Source organism: Sphaerodactylus townsendi, linkage group LG04, assembly GCF_021028975.2.
Source record: "Sphaerodactylus townsendi isolate TG3544 linkage group LG04, MPM_Stown_v2.3, whole genome shotgun sequence".
NCBI lineage: Eukaryota > Metazoa > Chordata > Lepidosauria > Squamata > Sphaerodactylidae > Sphaerodactylus > Sphaerodactylus townsendi.
Genome location: NC_059428.1, coordinates 26453207 through 26473903, shown reverse-complemented (window position 1 = coordinate 26473903; position 20697 = coordinate 26453207). Strand labels below are relative to the sequence as shown.

Here is a 20697-nt window from a genome sequence, read left to right as displayed (position 1 = left end):
AGGAAATACCAATTAAATAATCTGTTTATCTTGCTTTGTGAGGCAGGCAGCGAATACCAAATGACTAAGTTTGAAATCATACTGCAAACATACTGCAATCATACTGCAATCATACTGTAAACAGCACTGTTTACTAGATCAGCAAGGAGGTTTTCCCCAGACATACTGATACATAGATCAATCATGCTTAGGTTTGTAGTTTGTAAACAGTCAATTTTTAATTCACTTTCTCCTAAATAAAACGCCAAAGGACCAAGTAAAAGTAGAAATGGATAGAGACCGCAGATGTTACCAAATTTAAAACTTCTTTTATATTCTACTAATTAGAGCTCATGTGGTGTAGTGGTTGGTATAGGTCCGTGGTGGCGAACCTTTGGCACTCCAGATGCTATGGACTACAATTCCCATCAGCCCCTGCCCGCATGGCCAATTGTCCATACTGGCAAGGGCTGATGGGAATTGTAGTACATAACATCTGGAGTGCCAAAGGTTCGCCACCACTGGTATAGGTTGTCGGAAAACCAGGTTCACCCCTACCCCCTGCACTTTGTCATGGAAGCCTGACGGGTGACCTTGAGTCAATCAGTCTCTCACAGACAAATCAACCTTGCAAGGTTGTTGTGAGCAGAAAACGGAGGACAGGAGAATTATGTAAGCTGCTTTGGTTCCCCGTTGGGGAGAAAGGTGGGTCACAAAATCAAATACTATAATATTTTTAAATGGTCACAAAATGAATTATTGCTTTATAAGCGAAGACTAAGTTCCTCATTGAACTTTTTCAGTTCTGTACATGGGTAGGCTGCTTATATCCTATTCGTTTAAATGGCACTTAAGCAACTTAACTGAAGCTCAGAATTTCACTCTAATATTTTATTTTTCCCTTAGTCCGCGCAGAAACCATTTGCAAAAGATTACAGCAATTTGCAACATTCATTTGGGCCACCGCATTGTTCTGCAAAGAATGTACGTTCATGTATATCCACATGTATGATTAGATACCAACAAACTGCTTGGTATAATATGTGTTTTCAGATGGGACCCTAATAGGAAAGAGTTTCAGCTTCTCAACTGAATGCATCTGGGCACATTTTATTTTCAATAGTTGTTCTACTGATATAATTAAGTGGGATTCAAAGATTTCAGTGGAACATTATTTCAAATATCCTTAGTTTACTATGTAATCTTGATCAAGGTAAATTTTAAAATGGCCAAAAAACCCCAAAAACGTTCAGCTTCACTAATTTATGGATTTGAGTAAAAAAACCAGCAAATGTCTTACCTGGGTACAGTTACATAAGCAACTAGTACATTGTATGATTAAAGCCTTCAGAGAGATTGTCCTAGCATCTTCGTTTAGTTTGCTTTTGGACTGAGAAACACTCTCTCCAACATAATGCATAAGAGACTATTCAAAGACAAAGAAAACAAAACGTTAAGAAACTGTTACCTGCATAAGTTTTTTCATCTAGATCAGGGGTCTGCAACCTGTGACTCTCCAGATGTTCATGGACTACAATTCCCAGCAGCCCCTGCCAGCATGACTAATTGGCCATGCTGGCAGGGGCTGATGGGATTTGTAGTCCATGAACATCTGGAGAGCCGCAGGTTGCAGACCCCTGATCTAGATGTATGCCAAACAAATCAAATTTGAAATTTAGTTGTGATTAACCATGTTAAGTGGTTGTGCAATAACTTTTGTTAGGTCATCAATATATTAAAAAACAATGAGCAAGTTTTCAGTTTCTCTAAAAATTTTCATCAGGCTGGATGTTGAGTACCAAAAACAAAAGAAAGGGGAGAAGTGCTTCAAGATGTTTCACGGGCATGACAGAAAGCAGATTGTAGAAACACAGGACCCAGGATATACTGCAGAATTAACTGAATTCAATGGAATTATGTCCAAACAGACTGTTACGGTATATTGAAAAGAAATTTTTTTATATACTGAACGTCCAGCCCAATGAAGAGCTTTGGAGAACTTAAACACTTGAATGTTTTGTGATAGTTTGGCTTGATCTCAACAATAGGCATTACAGAGCCTTTGCTTTCAAAACACAGCTAATTCTAGTCTTTATTTTGTGAATTACTAAAGTTACATGTCAAACAAAGATGCTTCAGCTGGAGGAAGATGTAGACTTAGATCCTACCTAGACCTTCCATGGACTTTCCTGCCTCTCCCACTAGCTGCAGCCCAAAAGGACATTCTTGGGAGAGGGGAGACCCCACAAGTAGCTTGGGGAAGTTAAAAGGAAATCTGCCATAAAGTGGAATTCAATCCAAGAACCTCAAGTGGAACTTTCTTTATGGAGAGAACACCTAGCCTCTAACTTCATGGGGACTACCAAATCTGTGAGTTGTTTCCTGAGATTTTCAATCCTATGTTTGGATGAAGAATTCTAACTTCCTCGTCCTGGCCCACTCCACATTTTCAAAAAGAGCAAACACTTGTAATAAGCCATTTATCTAACCATCAACTGTCAGATGTAAGAAAAAGGGTAGCAGCTAAAATGAGACTGAAAAACGATGTAGAATCTACAAGGAGATGTGCTCAGAACACAGGGCTCCAGGGAACCCTGGACAGAAGGCACCGCCCCATATGAATGAACTTGTTGCTTCTCAGATTCTCCATTATTAAACGGGGGTCAGAATTCTGGGTAATCACCTTTTGCTCAAGTGTTTCATGGCAGCCTAAATGCTTTTAATGGCTCTTACTAACAGCCCTTTAATCTGTTTCACAGTTTCAGCTGCTATGAGCTTGGTTGCAGGCTATCATTGTCTCCTGGTAGGAGCTGGGAACTGATAGCTCCATTACATCAGAGCGTTCTCACACAGCTGCAGCTGCTCCAATCTTCACCTGCCTTGCTTTGCAGACTATCCTAGCTTCATTCCCCTGCATTCCTTCGCTTAGTAGTGCCAAGCAACCAGATAATGGCTCTCACCTCACTTTACGTAAACATTACTAACTCCCGCTCGCTCCCTTTGTCTTTCCCATGCTCTGCAGATCTGGCTATGAAAAGTATGGTACCTCACCTTGGACAGACTTCCAATGACTATTATATTCAATATCAGAGTCTGGTTAATGTCTACAGACAGGCAACCTTAAAACCTTAAAAATAGAGATTAAATAGAAAAAACCTTAAATAGAGATTAAAACACAGTATGGATCCCATGCTGTCATCTGAGCCTCCCTTTCTACCCCTACATAACCTTCCACCAAAATGCTGTTAATGGGGAAAAGGTTTTTATTTTGATTGCAATCTGCAAATACTGAAAATCTGTTGTAAATCTGTAGTGAATCCTTCTGTAAATAATCTATTTACATTCTCATCCCCTTAAAATGATATAACATACACCAGTAGTCCTGTTTTACAAATCCCTGATTCTTATTTATACAGCTCCTGTCAACTATATTTGGAATGCAAACCTTTGGCCTATAGTATAATCATGTCCCTCTTCTTCCAATGGTTGGAAGAGCACAATTAGATGCATTCTGTCATGAAATCCTTTGGGACTGTCTAAAGATCAATTGCGAGGGGAAATCACTACTTCAAGATTTTCCTTACATATATTATAAGTACATCACAGCTGTACCTTTCACCTTTTAGCATATTTTTCAGCCAAATAATAACCAAAAGTCCTACCTTGGCTTTATGAAAAAGCTCAGATCTGCATGCTTCCTCTTCTGTCTGTATCCCAGCATAGCAATAACAACCCAGAACACCAATCAAGAGACCAATACAACGCACAAGGTTTTCTGCAGGCATAGCCTTAAAGTAAATTATATGAACAACAAAAATGAATCAAAAGTGTTTTTATTACATTGTCTACAGTTACACACTGTCAAAATCCAAGTTCAATAGTTTCTTTTCAGTATCCAAACTAAATCAGAGATGGTAAATTTATTTAGCACCGAATACTATCATTATTATTAGAGTTGGTTTTCATACCTCACTTTTCTCCATTGTAAGGAGTTTCAAAGTGGCTTACAATCACCTTCCTTCCCCTCCCCACAATGGGCACCTTGTGAGGTAGGTGGGGCTAGAGAGTTCTGAGAGAACTGTGACTAACCCAAGGTCTATTGACTACCAGCCAAAGATTTCTCTACCAACATCATGATGTGTGTACGTTCATCTATGAACACATGAAACTCATCTATGGAAGTTGAGTATGTAAAGGCATCAGACATTGGCATCCTTCACTTCTACACCATTAGTGGATCTCTTTCAAAGTAATAACTTTTTTACAGAGACTTGATATTATTGTATTTGGGATCCCCTGTGGAATTCAGTGGAATTCAATCCAAGAACAATTATTCATTGTTTTATTGTTGTTGTTATTTATAATATGTATACTTTTGTTGTTGATTAAGAGTTATGGTTCTGTTATATAAACGTTTTAATTATTTTCATTAAAAATAGAGTTTTAAAGTTCGCACTAGAGCCAGACAGGTTCTTTTCCCTTCTGTAAACTAACCCGAGGTTGCCCAGCTGGTTTCATGTGTAGGAGTAGGGAAGTAAACCTGGTTCACCAGATTAGTCTTGACCATTACACCACACTATCACAAAATGAGCACAAGGGCCTTTTTTTATTATTCACTAAATTTCAGGATAATTTCATTAATGTTAAACACTGATACTAGATGTGGTGTACTCATTTTGAAATATGCTATGCTAATGTTACTCTAATTGTGAAAATCTTGACAGCCACTGACCATTAATCACAAGAAAACATATATTCATCTGACCAAGTCAGCCTGGGTCACAAAAGCTTATACGCTGAACATTTTTGTTTGCATTTAAATGCAACTGGTCTTAAATTCTGTACTACTACAGAACACAGCAACTTCCAAATCACCTTGTAAATAAAAGACAACAGTACAGACTTTAATTTTTTAACTTACATCAAGGGAGATGTTATTAAGAAGCTGTTCTGACATCAGTAACAGATCATGCTCCAGGGCATCTTTCAATTTCTGACTGACAACCAGTCTGGAACCAGGCACTTTGTTAGTTGATGTCTTATCAGTCGCATTTGTGAAAGAAATAATTTCATCAAAAGTTGTCTGCATGAAATATGGTTCTGTTTCTGGAAGACTGGCTTCTTTCTTTTGTGAATGTTCCATACTTTAAAAATAGAAGAAAGATTATCTGTGATATTTTACTACAATAATTGTTGCCAAAGATGGAACAAGAAAGGGGGTTTTTTTGGCCAGGGGGAGTTGTTGTACAACAGCAGACCTCTGTGCTGTAAAGAAAATTCCTCTTTGAAAGATTTGGGGAGAGGGGTATTAATAAATATTTCTATGTTAATTTTTAAAACAAAAACCCCACACAAATCAGGGATTTGTAAAACAGGACTACTGGTGTATGTTATATCATTTTAAGGGGATAAAAATGTAAATAGATTATTTACAAAAGGATTTACTACAGATTTACAACAGATTTTCAGTATTTGCAGCTTGCAAGCGAAATAAAAACCTTTTCCCCATTAACAAGGACAGCATTTTGGTGGAAGGCTATGTAGGAGTAGAAAGGGAGGCTCAGATGACAGCATGACAGCTCCCAAAAGCACCTGGTGGGCCACTGTGAGTAGCAGAATGCTGGGCTAGATGGACTCTGGTCTGATCCAGCAGGCTAGTTCTTATGTTCTTATGTTTTTAAATACAGTGGTAAATGTTTTTTTCTGACAACCACCACCACCTTTGTAGTATGTTTTAATCTAGAAAGTTTTCACAGGGAATATGCAGGCTTTTTGGTGCTCTGTTGTTATGCTTTTTGGTAAGCCGCAGTGCAATCCTAAACAGAGTTATATCCTTCTAAACCCACAGACATCCATGGGCTAAGAAAGGCATGATTCTGTTTAGGATTGTGATGTCAGTATCTCAGTTGGTCATATATCCCAGATTTTGTTATTTCACACTGGAGAAAATTTCAGCTTCTAACAGTTTGCAACAAAATGAAGTATTCTGGAAGCATGGAATTTTGTCTGGTTGTATTAGTTTAAAAGTTATGTTAAGTTCCCTCCACTTCAAAAACTATCTGCTGTGTTGCATGAAAAGTTTCTGATCGGGACTCAAATTAAAATAAAGTATTGGATGCAGCATGAACTGAGTGGTTCTTAGGAAGCTTGCCCTCTGGATTGCATAGATAGAACTTTTCATGAATTTCCCAAGCTAAATGGTACCCAGATATCTAAAATCAAAAAGTTTAAATTTAAAAATATTTCCTCTAATTTACAGAAACACACACACTGATTTTGGAAACATACCATTCTGAAGCTTTGTGGAAAAATTCTAGTGCAGCTCTACAGTTCTTCATTGTCAGGCTTACAAGAATTTTCTGCAACACCAGATTAGGAAAGTCACTGGAAGAAATTTTGGAAAAGTCAGTTGAAGCAATCCCTTCAACCCCACTCTAGAAATCACAATTCTAAATTAAAGTCCTGAGCACAGAATGTTTCATGGCTGCAGATACACCTTCAGTCCAGCTTCCTCACGCTACATCTACTTTTCAAGCAACACCTTGTTATCCATATATAAAATCAAGGTAGTTAAAATAACCTGTAAAATTAAAATAAACATGTCCATGAACATGTCCATCAGAAAGATTTTATTGTGCAGGTTGACTTTTCTCAAATTATTTACCTGCAGAGAATAGGAGGCAGCTCCACACTGTCTTCCATGTCTTCCTCCAGATGGCAGAACAAAAGCCATTTCATGATTGTTTCTTTCAATGTATACCCTGCATTTCCTTCCCCGTAATTCTGGGCTGTTTTGACATTCGACGTTTCTGGCACTCCCAAACTTCTCATTGCTACCGCCAAGAACTGAGCTGCAGAACTAATCAAGATAATTCCCTCCAGATTATAATCAATATAACAGGTTGTGTGCAATGTCATAGCTTTCAGGAACTAAGGAATCCTAAGGAAGGCCGACGCAGCTGCAGCCAATGAGGCTTACTCCCAGGAAAGTTATCTTACGATGACACTGTCAATCTCTTAACCATGGTTCAGAGATCAGCTTGTCAGAAGGATCTGGAAGTAATTTCATTCTATCCTTTCCCAAGGATAATGTCTGCCCCAGCATTCTATGGCTAAATTAACAAGGATCAACATTCAAACAACAGTCTGAAATGGGATTTCAAAACTCGGCTGTTATTAACCATGGTTAAAATCATTGCAGATGTACCCTTTAATCATGGTTAAATCCAATGGCAGAAGGAAGGGCTTGGCTCAGTGTTTTCCAACCTTTTCGATGTCATGGTACCCTTGACCTCACTCTTGACCTCACGGTACCCCTGCCAACCTCCCCCCACCTTCCCCTCCCAGTTTCCCTGCTTGCCACCCCCCACCTTCCCCTCCTAGGGTGAAGGGAAGCACGGGGGTGGGGGTGGGGGTAGGAAGTTGCTGCTGACCTTGCAGCAGGCCCTGCCCCCTGGGCCAGCTCCATATCCTTGCTGGTGCTGGCGGGAGACCCCACAAAAGTGAGGGGGGCCAGTAGCATTGCCGCGGTACCCCTGGGATATGCTCACAGCACCCGTTGGGAATCGCTGGCTTGGCTATTTCTTCATGATAGGGAAGAGACAACAAGAAGTAGTACATCTTTCTACATCCTTTTCTTACCCATAATTCAGAGATTAGCAGTGTTACTAATGTGATATTCTTGTATACAAGATACCAGAAATTATATCCCTAGCCGGCAGGAGTCTGCAACCTGCGGCTCTCCAAATGTTCATGGACTACAATTCCCATCAGGTTGATGGGATTTGTAGTCCATGAACAACTGGAGAGCCACAGGTTGCAGACCCCTGCGCCTAATGCTACACTTCACTGCGTCTAATGCTACACTGCGCCTAATGCTATACTAATGCTACACTTGTCCCTTTGAGGGGGACAAGACGATTTGTTTTTATTAGTCTCTGGTTTAACTATTACAGGGGGTCGAAAACAACTCTTAATAAAAATATTTATAGCTTTTTAACAGAGATACCACATCAGATGCGGTACAGTTGAATTTATGTAAGTAGATTATAGAATATTCCAGAACCTGAACAATCCAAGATTCCAACAAACAAATGCGCTCATATTAATTACAGAAGATAATGACAACACAGTTGTCATCATGCTAAAAAGCACAAAAGTTTGAAGTCATTGTTATCTGGACTATGCAAACTATAAAAAGAAAATTCCCGTCTTACCTTGAGGGCTTGCATGCAGCTCCAGAAAATATCTTCCAGATTTCTCTGTCCATTGTTACTAAGTGCTCCTGAATTATGACTCCAAGTAACCCAAAACTTTCCATTTCGGTTTGCTGAAAATTGAGACTACAAACAACAAGAGACCAAATTTTTGACCAGGTTCGCTGCAGCTCTAACTTCTGCGTAGCTTTCAGATCTAATTGTTGGCTCTGACACAAAGCAATTTCTTTAAAGCACCTTAGCACGTAAGGTGTTCGTTTCCCCCGACGCTGGTGAGGTAGTAATTGATACAGTATGTTGAGTAAATGATGCAGCTCATGATGAGGAAGACTCGTGGGGTACTTTGAAACTAACTGGATGGTGATCTGCAACCTTGAAAAACAAGCAAAAATCAGTTAAAACAGCGCAAAATCAGCACTTTCGAGTGAAAAACTAGAACAGTGGCGGCGAACCTATGGCACTCCAGATGCTCATGGACTTGTTCATGGCCAATTGGCCATGCTGGCAGGGGCTGATGGGAATTGTACATCTGGAGTGCCATAGGTTCGCCACCACGGACCTAGAATAAGTGCTTTTTTTTTTACCAAGGTATGACATCAAAATCGTTCAGTGATTTTTGCAGACTGTCCCGAATCACTTCCCAACCCAATTCAATTCTCCTGCGTTTGAAGGGTCCTTCTCCATCTCCACACTCTCTCTGGGTAACAGCATATGACTGAGTTATCTCTAGGACTTTGGTATCTTCAGTAAAGACCTGAAACAACAAAAAGTAAAGTAACAAATATAATTAGACAAGCTTATACTAAAACATGAATGCCCTGAAAGTACTGAGGCTCAATCAGTGTAATGGAGGCTCAAGAAATAGCTGCTGATATCAGAGCAAGCTTGGCTAATCCCCCGCATTTCACTTGAATTAATTTTCTTCAGAATGTAAGCGTACAAAACACACAAAAGAAACCAAAGATTTATGTTGCAATGACAGAAAATGATGACTGTTATATTCCTCCCCTATGCAGACACATTTTGGGGGCATAGAGAAATCCCTACATCTATAACGAAAGGTTGTTCCATCTGTACCACATATAATTCATCGGTAAACAAAGACAGGGGTTTCAAAAGTGGCCACTACCTTCAGAATGATTATGGGAGCTGCAGTGGCAAGCATAAAGGGAACTGGAATATTCTGGCCCATATAATCTCCAGTCTATCCCCCCCCCCACCCCTGCTTTTTGGCTGTTTGGTATGATGGCTAGAGGATTTGCCTAGAACATAGGTGTCAAACTTGCGGCCCTCCAGATGTTATGGACTACACCTCCCAGCATCGCCTGCCAGCATCATGCTGGCAGGGGATGATGGGAGCTGTAGTTCATAACATCTGGAGGGCCGCAAGTTTGACACCTGTGGCCTAGAATGAAGGACACCCAGGTTTTGATCTCCACTCTGCAACAGACTTTCAGCTGGTTTCAGACTTTCAGCCTCTTAACCTGTCACACCCTCTTAACCCTCACAGGGTTACTGTTGTGAGGATAAAACAGAGGACAGGAGGACAGTGTGAGCTATTTTGGCTCCACGTTGGGGGGAAAAAAGCACCACAGTCAGGGAGGGTGGAAAATATTCCCTCCTTTTTTATAAAGTGAGTTGAGACTCCACAGCCAACGTGATGTAGTGGTTAGAATATCATGCTGGGATTAAAGAGATCCAGGTGTGAATTCTGCTGTCTGCCACTGAGGGTTACCGAGTGACTTTGGACCAGTCCTACACGTTCAGCCAGACATACCTCATTGGGTTACTGTGAGGATAAAACGAAGGAGACGAGAACAATGTAAGCCACTTTGGGTCGCCGTTCGGAACAATGGCAGGATATGATGCTTCTTATCAATCTTATTTTGGCCATAGTTCACAAAGAAGAATGATCACTCTTGTGTTGCTTTGTACAGGTCTGCCGCAGCTCTTTTGGTAAGAGGCACAGTTGCTAATTCAGTATTTAAATCACCCCTAAATACTGTAAGGACACTGAAGCAGAAGTGCCGTAGTGGTTAAGAGCAGGTGCCCTCTAATCTGGAGAACCGGGTTTGATTCCCCACTCTGCCATTTGAGCTGTGGAGGTTTATCTGGGGAACCAGATTAGCCTGTGCACTCCAACACACGCCAGCTGGGTGACCTTGAGCGAGTCACGGTTCTTTTGAACTCTCTCAGCCCCACACACCTCACAGGGTGTTTGTTGGGGGGGGGGAGGGAAAGGAGATTGTAAGCCCCTTTGAGTCTCCTTACAGGAGAGAAAGAGGGGATATAAATCCAAACTCTTCTTCTTCTTCTTAACTGAAGGGTTGGCCAATGGACATACCTCTAATGGGACATAAAAACCTTAAGACCTCCACGCCTGCATGCATGCAGTCAATGCACAGGCTGGTATTAAGACAAGAGACCTGTGACTAGCCCTTCCCCCTCTACTCATTCAAGGAACATGAATTCTGAACCCTGTTTTTTGATGGAGTGGATAGACAGGTTGGGAACACTGGAAATAAACACACACTTCTCAGTTCTAGAAAAGCCTCGAGAGGGTACTTGAGCCTGCACACAGTTGTTACACCCTGTGGGCATCACTCTGCCACATCCATAAGAAAAGAATCTTGTCCTATACATGAACAATATACAAAAGAGGTAACAAGTTTACCTGATGACAAATATCAGCCATTAAATCAACCAGGTTTTCCTTCAAAGCGATATTGCGAGAGCCTGAAGAATACCTTCCTCTGCTGCCTATGAGACTTATCTCATTCGTTAACAGATCGTACAGGTTGTACAAAATACTTTGCCATTTTGCTGAGTCGTATGCTCCTGTTTACACAACAATAAAACAATTTAATTCTCATCCAGTCTTACATACCATCTACACAACAAGTGACTTCTCAAGATTGCAGAGGTTTACCAGCAATTATTGATATATGTTTCCCATGTTTCTAATTCTGAACAGGGACCAAAGTGTGTGGATTGTTAAATCTGCACACTGGGATCAGGCACAGGGTAGGGGGATGTTTGTACAAACTTAAGTCAGTTCTAAGATTTGCACAAAAATCCAAAAACAAAATTACAAGTGGAAATACCAAGATCTTGTGATGCTATGTTGAGAGGCGTCACCTGCCCTTTTTAAGGAAGCCACCACATGATCCAGGAAGGTGGTGCTGGGGGGAGGGGTAAGTGTGGGAGCCTCCTCACCTTTACCAGCTGAGAATATCAGGAGCTACCTACACGTAGGGTTGTGGGCGGAAGGAGCCTCTGTATAAGCCAGGCAGGTTGAGGTGGCAGTGCTTCAGGCAGGTGAGCTAACCAGCAAGTGGATGGCACAAGTGGATGGATATGGGAAGTCCTGGGGGTCTCCCATATGTCTAAACTAATTATTTGATTATTATATAAAGAAAAGATTGAAACATTCTGATAATAAGTAGGAAAATTATGCTATAGCAATCATATAAAGAAACCTAGGAAGCCCTAAAAACTTCCAACACCTTCATCTTAAGCAACCCAAAGTCAGATTACCAAGGAGACAGACATCTGTACACAGACTCTCTGTCACATATGAGCACAAAAGACCTACCTTTTTCCTGAGTTTTAGCTCCATTTGGATGATGTACATGAACCTGCAGTTGAACTAGCTGAACGATCTGCTCTTTCAAAGAATCGTTTGGTTTATGCTGTGCCCATATATAAAGAACTGTTGGAAGAATTTGCTCCCCTAGTTTACAAACCCGCATTCGGTAGTTTATTGCACAGATACTCAAAAATATGTTCATTGCTTCAAAAATGTGTTCCAGGCCTGCAGGGTTTCTTTCTCGTCTGCAAAATAAATAGTTTGTATCAAACTCTTAACCACCCAGCTTAAATAAAGCTCTGCGATCAACTACACTGTTTCTCTGAAAATAAGACATCCCCTGAGAATAAGACATAGTAGAGGTTTTGCTGAAGGGCTAAACATCCCCCGAAGGTAAGATGTAGCAAAGTTTTTGTTTGGAAGCATGCCCGTGGAACAGAACACCAGAGCATGCAGCTGTGGAGCGGAAAAATAAGACATCCCCTGAAAATAAAGCATAGTGCATCATTGGGGGCAAAAATTAATATAAGACACTGTCTTATTTTCGGAGAAACATGGTAGGTCAAGATGTTGGGAGCTGAATCCTTTAGAAATTATCACTACATATATGTAAAACAACTGATGTTCTTATTCAGTTATACTGTAGTTACTACAACTACCACTACTCAGAGATCAGGAGTTGGAATTTGCAGAGTTCCCCTAACAGTCCTCCTTTGCTCAAACACAAAGAGCCTCTCATTGGCAAAAGAGCCTATTGTGCAAGGGAAAAGTGCTGCCATGTGCAGGACACAACTTCAGGAAAGTAGATCAAGTAAGAAGTCTATGTTATTCAACAATCTGGAAAGGATTACATGGGCGTAAAGATGATATCACCTGTTCAGTACAGAAGTTACAAAACTAACAGTACAACTGAAAAAACAACAATCGAAGACAGAAATGATAAATGATACGAGATTCAAATGTTCAGAATGAGAATAACAAAAAACCAGCCACAATCAACTTTTTATCAGGAAAAGAAGGAAACAGGATATTGGTTCTGACATACCTATTTTTATTCTTAAAAAGTTTTGATACATAAACAATTCAAATATCTTAGCGCTACTGATCAACATGCAGAATATATTTAAAATATTTCAGCGTGTCTGGATAACACACAGGCAATTGACAGGGAGACTAACTGAGCTTAAAAAACTAACCATGTCTCTTAAGTTCAGAGTCAAGAGATAAAGCAAGATTAAACTTACCTCGCAGCTTGCAGAGCTTCGGAAAAGAAGTTAAAAAGATTAGGAGTTAACTCATCAGCTTGGAAGCAGAGTCCTCTAGTCAGTGTGTAAATTATTCTCGCCACCAAAACTTTGTTAATCTCTCTGGATGACTTGAGAAACAATTTGCAGTACAGGTTTTGAAGATCTAGAGCCATATCAAGTTCAAATTATTTGATGCTCATGCTCAGACAACATGACTAAACCATTCTCATTATTTCTCCTTATTTCTAAAAGTTTTTCAAAACCAGCTCCTGTTTGCAAAGTGATAAAACTGTCAGAAAATCTGAACAGCTTTGATATTCAATGACGTTCCATGACACAAGAACAAATCAAGAAGGTCTTGTATTATTGATAAATGAGTCAGACATCACAATGTATTATCTATTCACGGAAATAAGTTAGGCATTTATAAAGCCTGTCCCTGCGTATCTTTATTCTGAAATGTACTCTTGGGGTTAATTCTCCCTGGAGATGTATACACCACAGCAGTCTTAATGATGAAGGATATGCCTACTAACCTGACCACTGCTGTGAAGAGATCTCACACCAGTATTTCCTCACGGCAAGAATATCCTTTAGCAATATGCTGCTACAATCAGTTCCATAAACGGCACAACTTGATGGATTGCTCACTGTGCTCATCACGTAAATCAGAAGCTCTTGACATTTTAACCTGGGTGCTCCTGTGCAAAAGCAGAACATAAACATGAGAAAAGCTCTTAACTTTGCTAAATGGAAGTGGCAGGACACATACCGTTATTGGATTAATGTTATTTCTAAACCACTCTCCCCGAAAAACTGGCTCAGAGCGGTGAACAAGATAGATTATACAGTTAAAACCAACAATACAATATTCAATGATATTAGACAAAAAACTGATTCTCATAAAAATGGCATCTTTCCCATAAATACCAATGAGGGTGTATTTTATGTATTTGTTTGTTTGTTTCCCGCCTTATCTCTAGCGACTCAAGGCAGCTTACAATTAAAAATACACAATAAATGCAGTAATACAATAAACAGAGACATTAAAACATCATAAAATCTAAATAAAACAGATACAATAGATGGCATAATAGTCCAACATGGGAGCATTAAGGAACAAGTGCAAACATCGTAGCCCATTGAGGACCAGAGACGATTTTAGCAGGGGAGGGGATGTCCGGCTGGCTCGACAGAAGAGGCTCGGTGGAACAGCTCTGTTTTGCAGGCCCTGCGGAACGGAAACAGAATCCACAGGGCTCGGATTTCACCAGGCAGAGCATTCCACCAATAACTAACATCAATAAGTAACATGAAGTTAGTTAAAATGGAATGCAGTTGCTGCCCTCAACCTTTTGCCCGGCAGGGCATCTTCCTGGCCCTGTGGAACTGTGACAAATCCCACAGGGCCGTGGTCTCATCAGACAGAATGTTTCACCAGGCTGGGGCCAGAGCCAAAAAGGCTCTGGCCCTGGTCAAGGATAGCCGGACAGTTTTCAGGCCAGGGATCTCTACGAAGTTGTTATTAGCAAAGCAAAGCACTCTCTTGGGGAGTATACTGCGCGAGGTGGTTTGCAAGTGGGTTTTGCTATTCAGCTCAGTAAAATCCAGCTGCAAAGTACACTGAAAGTGGATTGAAAGGGCATTATTCTACATGTGTGGAAGGGGCCTAGGACTCATGCAGCTGTATTATGAACCAGCTGGAGATTTTGCAGCAGTCTTAAGGGTCGTCCTCCCTACAGCGAGTTACAGTAGTGTAATCTGGAGGTGACCTTGCATAGATCACTATGGCAAGGTCAGAGTGAGACCGGCAGGGAACCAGCTGCCTAACCTGGCAAAGTGAAAAAAAAACGCCAGTTTGGCTATAAATGTGACCTGAGTCTAGGATCACACGCAGACTTTTTATAGATGGGGCAGATGTTGCTCAACTCTTGTCAAGAGCCGGAAGCTCTCAGAAAATCAATTAGAAAACTGATTAATTAAAATTAATTAATTAAAATTAATTAAAAAGTTCACTCAACATTCCTAATGATGTTTACATGAACACCACTAACTTTTGTTGGCACATCTGATGAAATACTTCACCAGACTGCTGAGCTCTTGCATCTTTTTCTGCCTTGCTGCTTGTGTAGAGGCAGAGACATTGGGCTTCGCTGATCTGACACTCTCTGTTTCTTTCTGGATGTATTTCTGCAGGAACCTTCAAAAACAAAAATGCAAACATCCTCCATAAGAACACAAGTTAATAAATTGACAAGAACGGTCATCGTTCAGATCACCAAGATCTCACAAAGGATACTGTGACCCTCCTGCTCCTCCACAGTCACATAAAAATAAAAACAGCCATATCCTTTGCCTTTTAGGAATGCCAGGCAGAAATTGACTCTGGGCAAATAGCAGAGTGAGCCAAGAAAAGCACTGAACTACATTTCTCAAGCTGGAAAAGAAAAGGGCAGCTCTAGGATTGCTGGGATCATTCAGTGAGGGGAGAAGCAACAGTCAGAAGAGAGAAATAGTCAGCAGAACAGGCCAGGCCTCTCTGGATATCTATTTGCAAGGCTGCAATAATGAGTCATTCTTACTTTGCTTTGGAATGCTTCCTGTCTGGCATCACCGCTCCAAAGAGCCAGCAGCTTAGAAAAGGAGCTATTGTAGGCGCAGAACGTGCTGAAAATCTTGGCTTAAATATTTTGAACCCGTTACCCTGCTGTAACACTGTGAAGTGGAAAGCTTCTGGCCCAAACCTCATCACTGTCACAAAAACAATGTGAACTATTACCAGGAACTTAGGCAAGCTGCAAATGCTCACTGTCTGCCTCCCATCTACAATATTTGGTGTGGGGATGATCTCCTCACAGAGTTTGTGTACAGATTACCAACGTACATTAAAAACTCTGAACATTCCGAAACTTTACATAAATGCTAAGGATTATTCCAGCTAAACAGACATTACATTTTCAAATTCTTTTTCTCACAGAGAACAATTGGGATGGGGGATCCATCCATAATATCTTTGCAAATGTTTACATTTGAAGAAGAGAAAGGGAAGGTCTCTCTCTCCCCCTGTGTATTTTAAAAATAAAGGTGAGGCAAAGTAGCTCTGATGCCTTCGCCAAGCTTACTGCATGATGCTGAACTGCTTTCTTACTGCATGATGCTGAACTTTTCTTTCACCTAAAAATACAACTGGGCTGGTAATGTAGAAAGAGAGAAGGTGAAGTTTCCTTCATCCATGCGCTCTGTAGAATGTGCATATGTACATGTACCCTGTCTGTGTACAAATCCCCATAGATCCTCTAATGAATCTTCTGGTTTGGAATAACCTTTCAGCTGAACAGCAATTCTAAAATAACATTTATTTTGGCTTCTCGTCACCTAACAGGATAAATACTCTACCTAAATGTAGCATCCCAGTTGATCTGTTTTGCATCTCGGGAATCAGAATTACTGTCTAGCTGCCGAACTATTTCAGGATCACAGATGAGCCGCTTGAATTTTTCAATCTCTTTCTAAAAACACAGCAAAGGGAGAGGGGGAGAGAGTGTTAGTATTCTTTCACCATTGTGCATGAAAAAGGGGCCTGTGTTAATTTACCTTCCGCTCAGTAGCTTTGTCATTGTCAAGCTGACAGCAGCAATTGAGCAAGTCATGGAGTGCCAGGCTCATGGCTCAGTTGTGGATGCATATGCAGTGTGGACCTGTGAACAGAAATACAATCACGTTTCAAGTCAGAACACAACTGCCTGGTCAGACCAGACCAAGGTCAATCTAACTCAGCATTCTCAATAGGGGTCAAGCAATTGCTTCCAGATACCCACAAAGCAATTTGATCCTGTTGTTTATCAACACCACCCCTTACGTGGCATTCAGTGGTACACAGAAGGCACACTGAGGTTCAATGTATTGTTGAAGGCTTTCACGGCCAGATTAAATGGGTTGCGATGGTTTTTCCGGGCTGTGTGGCTGGTGGATCTTGTTCCTAATGTTTCGCCTGCATCTGTGGCTGGAATCTTCAGAGGTGTATCACAGAGAGAAGTCTGTTACACACCAGGTTTTTTGCATTCTTGTCAGTTCCTGCAGTCCTTACCAATCCCAAAATAGACCCATTTTGAGGAACAGCTGTGTGTGATGGGAATTAGGTGTGAAAGGGCATATGCAATATTGCCCTTTACCGCTGCAGAAAATTGAGGAGGAACAATTTCTTCATTTTTCCCTCTTCCTTCCAGCCTTCCTCAGTCATCTGGCTATTTTAATGCACGGGTCTCATGACCACAGGAATGATCCTCCGTTCAGGGTCAGAAGGGGCTGCAGGAACCAAGATGAATGCTGGGAAATTCCGTGTTCTGTGCACAGGTTGCTGAATTCAAGCTGCTATTTCTGTACAAAGATGTTCCATTGAGTTGTCACAGATAATTAGTGAAACAATCCATAGGCCCAGGTCTCCAACAAAAACCCTAATCTTAAACTGTAAGACAGACATAATTTAGTTTTTGATCAATGTTTCTGTGTTGGTATTTTGTTGGTTTCCAATTGTTGGTTTTCCAATTCAGCATTTCTGGCCTTAAAGCTTTATTGTTTCTTTGTTTTAAAAAAGAGGGACCAAGCCTTACAACTAAAATTTCAAAGCCTGCAAACTGAGTGCTGATTCAGCTGTCAGACCTGACTATTTTTACGTGTTTCAGGAAGTATGTATATGCAAGTGCTTTTATGTTTAAAAGCACTCACGCATACAGTATTCATTCATTTGTACATTTGTTAATTATTGATCTGAAAAAGTTGTGCTTAATTGTGTTTAATTAAAAGTAAAATTGACTAGAAAAACGTGTTTTTAAGTACAAAAATTTGTTTTGGAAATTGGAAGTGGCCCAAAAGCAGGCATACGCCCAAAAGCCAGTGCACCATGCTACTGGCCCTCAATCCTGTGAGGGAGCTACACTCCAGGAATGCCCCGGCTCACCCCTCCCATGCTAGCATCAAATGTGTCAGCGCAAGGGCACACCACTCCCTCAAGCACTTTTCACCCCACCCCTTTGGATGGGGCTCTCAGTCAGTCATTGACTTACTGTTGTAGCCATAGGCCATAACGTCATTAAACAAATATATTACACAATGCATATTACAAGCAGTTATTATGAACATATTACAAATATGTAACAAAGCAAATAAAACAAATAAAATAAATCAGCGATCCAGAAATACTAACACATAACAATTGGGCTAGAATTCTTACATACTTAATAGGTACTGATTTCTTCCTTATATTAATTGCTAAGAAGTAGAAAGTACGGTAGTCACTTTAAAAGTTACCAGCAGGAGGCATCAGCCAATAAAAAGCTAACGCATTCCTCATCAGAGCCAGAAAAAATTGCCAGTAATTGATTCAGCAATTTATGGTGGATGGGTAGATAGAAAGAGCAATATAAAACATAGTGGATAATATCTTCAACCAGACTAAGCCGTGGGAGCCAAGTCAAATGTGTGATGTGAACTTAGTTAGTGAAAGGGGAAAATGCGCTTTTCACATGTTCCATGGTATTTGTTTCTTTAAATATTTCACAACTGAGCTCCAAAAACAGCTCCAATGTTAGGCTATAGTTGACACAGTCCTGCTCAAAGTCCCAATATTTTGGATAAACTGTGTGCCAGTATTTCAGGTAACTTTCTTTTAAACATAATCCCTACAATAAAGCTACACACAAAAAAGTCAAGAGTTGTGCATGGTTGGCATTTAATTTTGTTTGCTGTTACATCAAGCAGTGATTCAGGGTTGCAAGAATGAAATGGACAGTAGAGCAACCAGTACAATGAAAGCTTACTTATTTTACAACAGAATATTTTTCATTGCAAATATTGCTTGTCAAGTTGTTAGTCACTGAACAGCAAGGCACTCAAGAGATCAATATATTTTAATTATAATCAATAGCTTTTATTTATTAACCAGTCGCAAAGGCAATTGTGGGGTGGGTGGGTAATGAGCTCTAGGAAAGGGTGGGTCAGCATTTCCCCCCACAATGAGCTTTACTGGTGCCTTACACACTCCTTTCCCAATCTGGTCCAGCTGCTTCCTGCCTACCGGTCAATGATCGTCTGGTCCCAGGAGTTTGGTAAGTGCGGAAGTTTGGTGGAAGCAGGGGAAAGAGGGCTGATTGGGTGGTGGAAGGGTGGGTGGGAACAGGGTTGTCTGGGGAGGTGTACGTCTGTTTTGTGGAATTCAACTGTAATGCAATTTCAGCATTCTGTGGTTCACAGCCCAACATCTGGTAGTGACAGCACAGACTTTGGAAAAATTCTGGAAGATAGTGATCCCAAAACAAACTGGGGGCAAGACAGAAGTACGCTGCAGAGAAGTGGATTAAATTCCACAATACAGGAGTACACTGGGACAACTGCTGTATTTGCATGAAAGATTTGCTGAATGTAACCACCTTCATTGTAGACTTTCAGGACATTTACTGTTGCCACATATTTAAGTGAGCCCAGCTGGCATTCATAATTCCTGTTAAAGGTTTTTGTGTTTTTCTTTTGCATCTGTGGAGAGGTGTACACTTGTTTGACAATACATTCACATGAGTTGACGTACATACAACCATGTAGTGTAGTGTTTTGGGGGGGATTTTCCCCTGGATTTACTTGCTTCAGACACAGTACATTTTTGTTCTTTCGGTTTTGAAGCTGAGATGTATCAATCCCATTTAGCTGTACATATACACAAAATGAGACCCCTCCACCAAACCAATGCTGCATCTGACAATGCTGAATCTGACAAACCCCTCCACCTAACCAATGCTGCATGTTAGTAGTTTAGTCCTGCGGGGGACGGGAACCCAACCCTGTCAGGGAAGAGGCTATGACCAGAAGCAGCTTGGCATCCTACATTATATAAGGAGGGAAACAGGAGAACCGCGACCATTCCAGAAGGACAGACTCTGCATTAGTCTGCTGCTGCAAAGAACTGATAAGGGAGTCGTGCGACATTTTAAATGCTTGCATGTTTTTATTGCACGATGAAGTTTGGGGGATTACAGCCTGCTTTCTCAGATGCACGTGGTGGATCTGCCCAGGCGCGCATATACACGCACGTGGAAGAGAACAGGAAGGAAAAATAAATACCAGTCAAGGGGCCACGAAATGCCACCTCAGCCTAGAGACGGCGGCATTATGCAAAATGCAAAGGAAAGGAGGCAGTCCATGCAGAGGCACGAGAGAGGAGCAGCCAAGCGAGGCGGGGAGGAGGAGACCGTTAGGCGGAGGAGCGCTGGCTCGCGCAAGGGAGGGCTGGCGGACCCGAAAGGCACCTGCGCGGTTCCCCCTCCCCCCGCCCACTTGACCACAGCCACGCGCCCACTCACGTCGCCTCACCGTTTTCCCAAGAACAGCAAACCGAGGCGAGAATTCCCTCAATGATAGAGAAGGGAGGCGGGGCAGAAAAACAGTTCCGGTCTGAAACCGAACCGGCTTCCCCGCTATCGGCTCCAAGCAGAGGCTTTTTTACCATAGAGACACCAAGGGCCAGAGGCGGCACGACTCAGCGGCCCACAGTCCCTTTCAGTTTTACCGGAAGTTCACGCTATACACCGCTCTAGACTTTTCTCCCGCCTCTGTCTCTGTGCTCACTCTCCTCCCGCCTGAACCACCGTCCTCGCAGGAAGCGGAAAAAAAAAAGTTT

At 41.3% G+C, this 20697-nt stretch overlaps 1 protein-coding gene across 2 annotated transcripts in view; it reads right to left on the bottom strand.

The window, feature by feature from the left end:
- The window catches only part of ATM (ATM serine/threonine kinase), a 71258-nt gene extending 50654 nt beyond the window's left edge, over positions 1 to 20604 (bottom strand). Inside the window, exons 1-15 of one of the 2 annotated variants that reach the window (XM_048493888.1) lie at positions 20587 to 20604; positions 16626 to 16729; positions 16428 to 16540; positions 15086 to 15231; positions 13568 to 13732; positions 13029 to 13194; positions 11791 to 12029; positions 10870 to 11033; positions 8780 to 8949; positions 8196 to 8567; positions 6644 to 6838; positions 6268 to 6363; positions 4901 to 5123; positions 3642 to 3767; positions 1280 to 1405 (exon numbers count right to left, since the gene is read on the bottom strand). In XM_048493888.1, coding sequence (XP_048349845.1) covers positions 1280 to 1405; positions 3642 to 3767; positions 4901 to 5123; positions 6268 to 6363; positions 6644 to 6838; positions 8196 to 8567; positions 8780 to 8949; positions 10870 to 11033; positions 11791 to 12029; positions 13029 to 13194; positions 13568 to 13732; positions 15086 to 15231; positions 16428 to 16540; positions 16626 to 16697 — 2373 coding nt within the window. In that variant the 5' untranslated portion in view covers positions 16698 to 16729; positions 20587 to 20604. Of the gene's footprint in view, positions 1 to 1279; positions 1406 to 3641; positions 3768 to 4900; positions 5124 to 6267; positions 6364 to 6643; positions 6839 to 8195; positions 8568 to 8779; positions 8950 to 10869; positions 11034 to 11790; positions 12030 to 13028; positions 13195 to 13567; positions 13733 to 15085; positions 15232 to 16427; positions 16541 to 16625; positions 16730 to 20390; positions 20528 to 20586 lie in introns of those variants that run through there. The other variant, XM_048493887.1, reaches the window with a different exon arrangement.
- Positions 20605 to 20697: the final 93 nt, after the last annotated feature.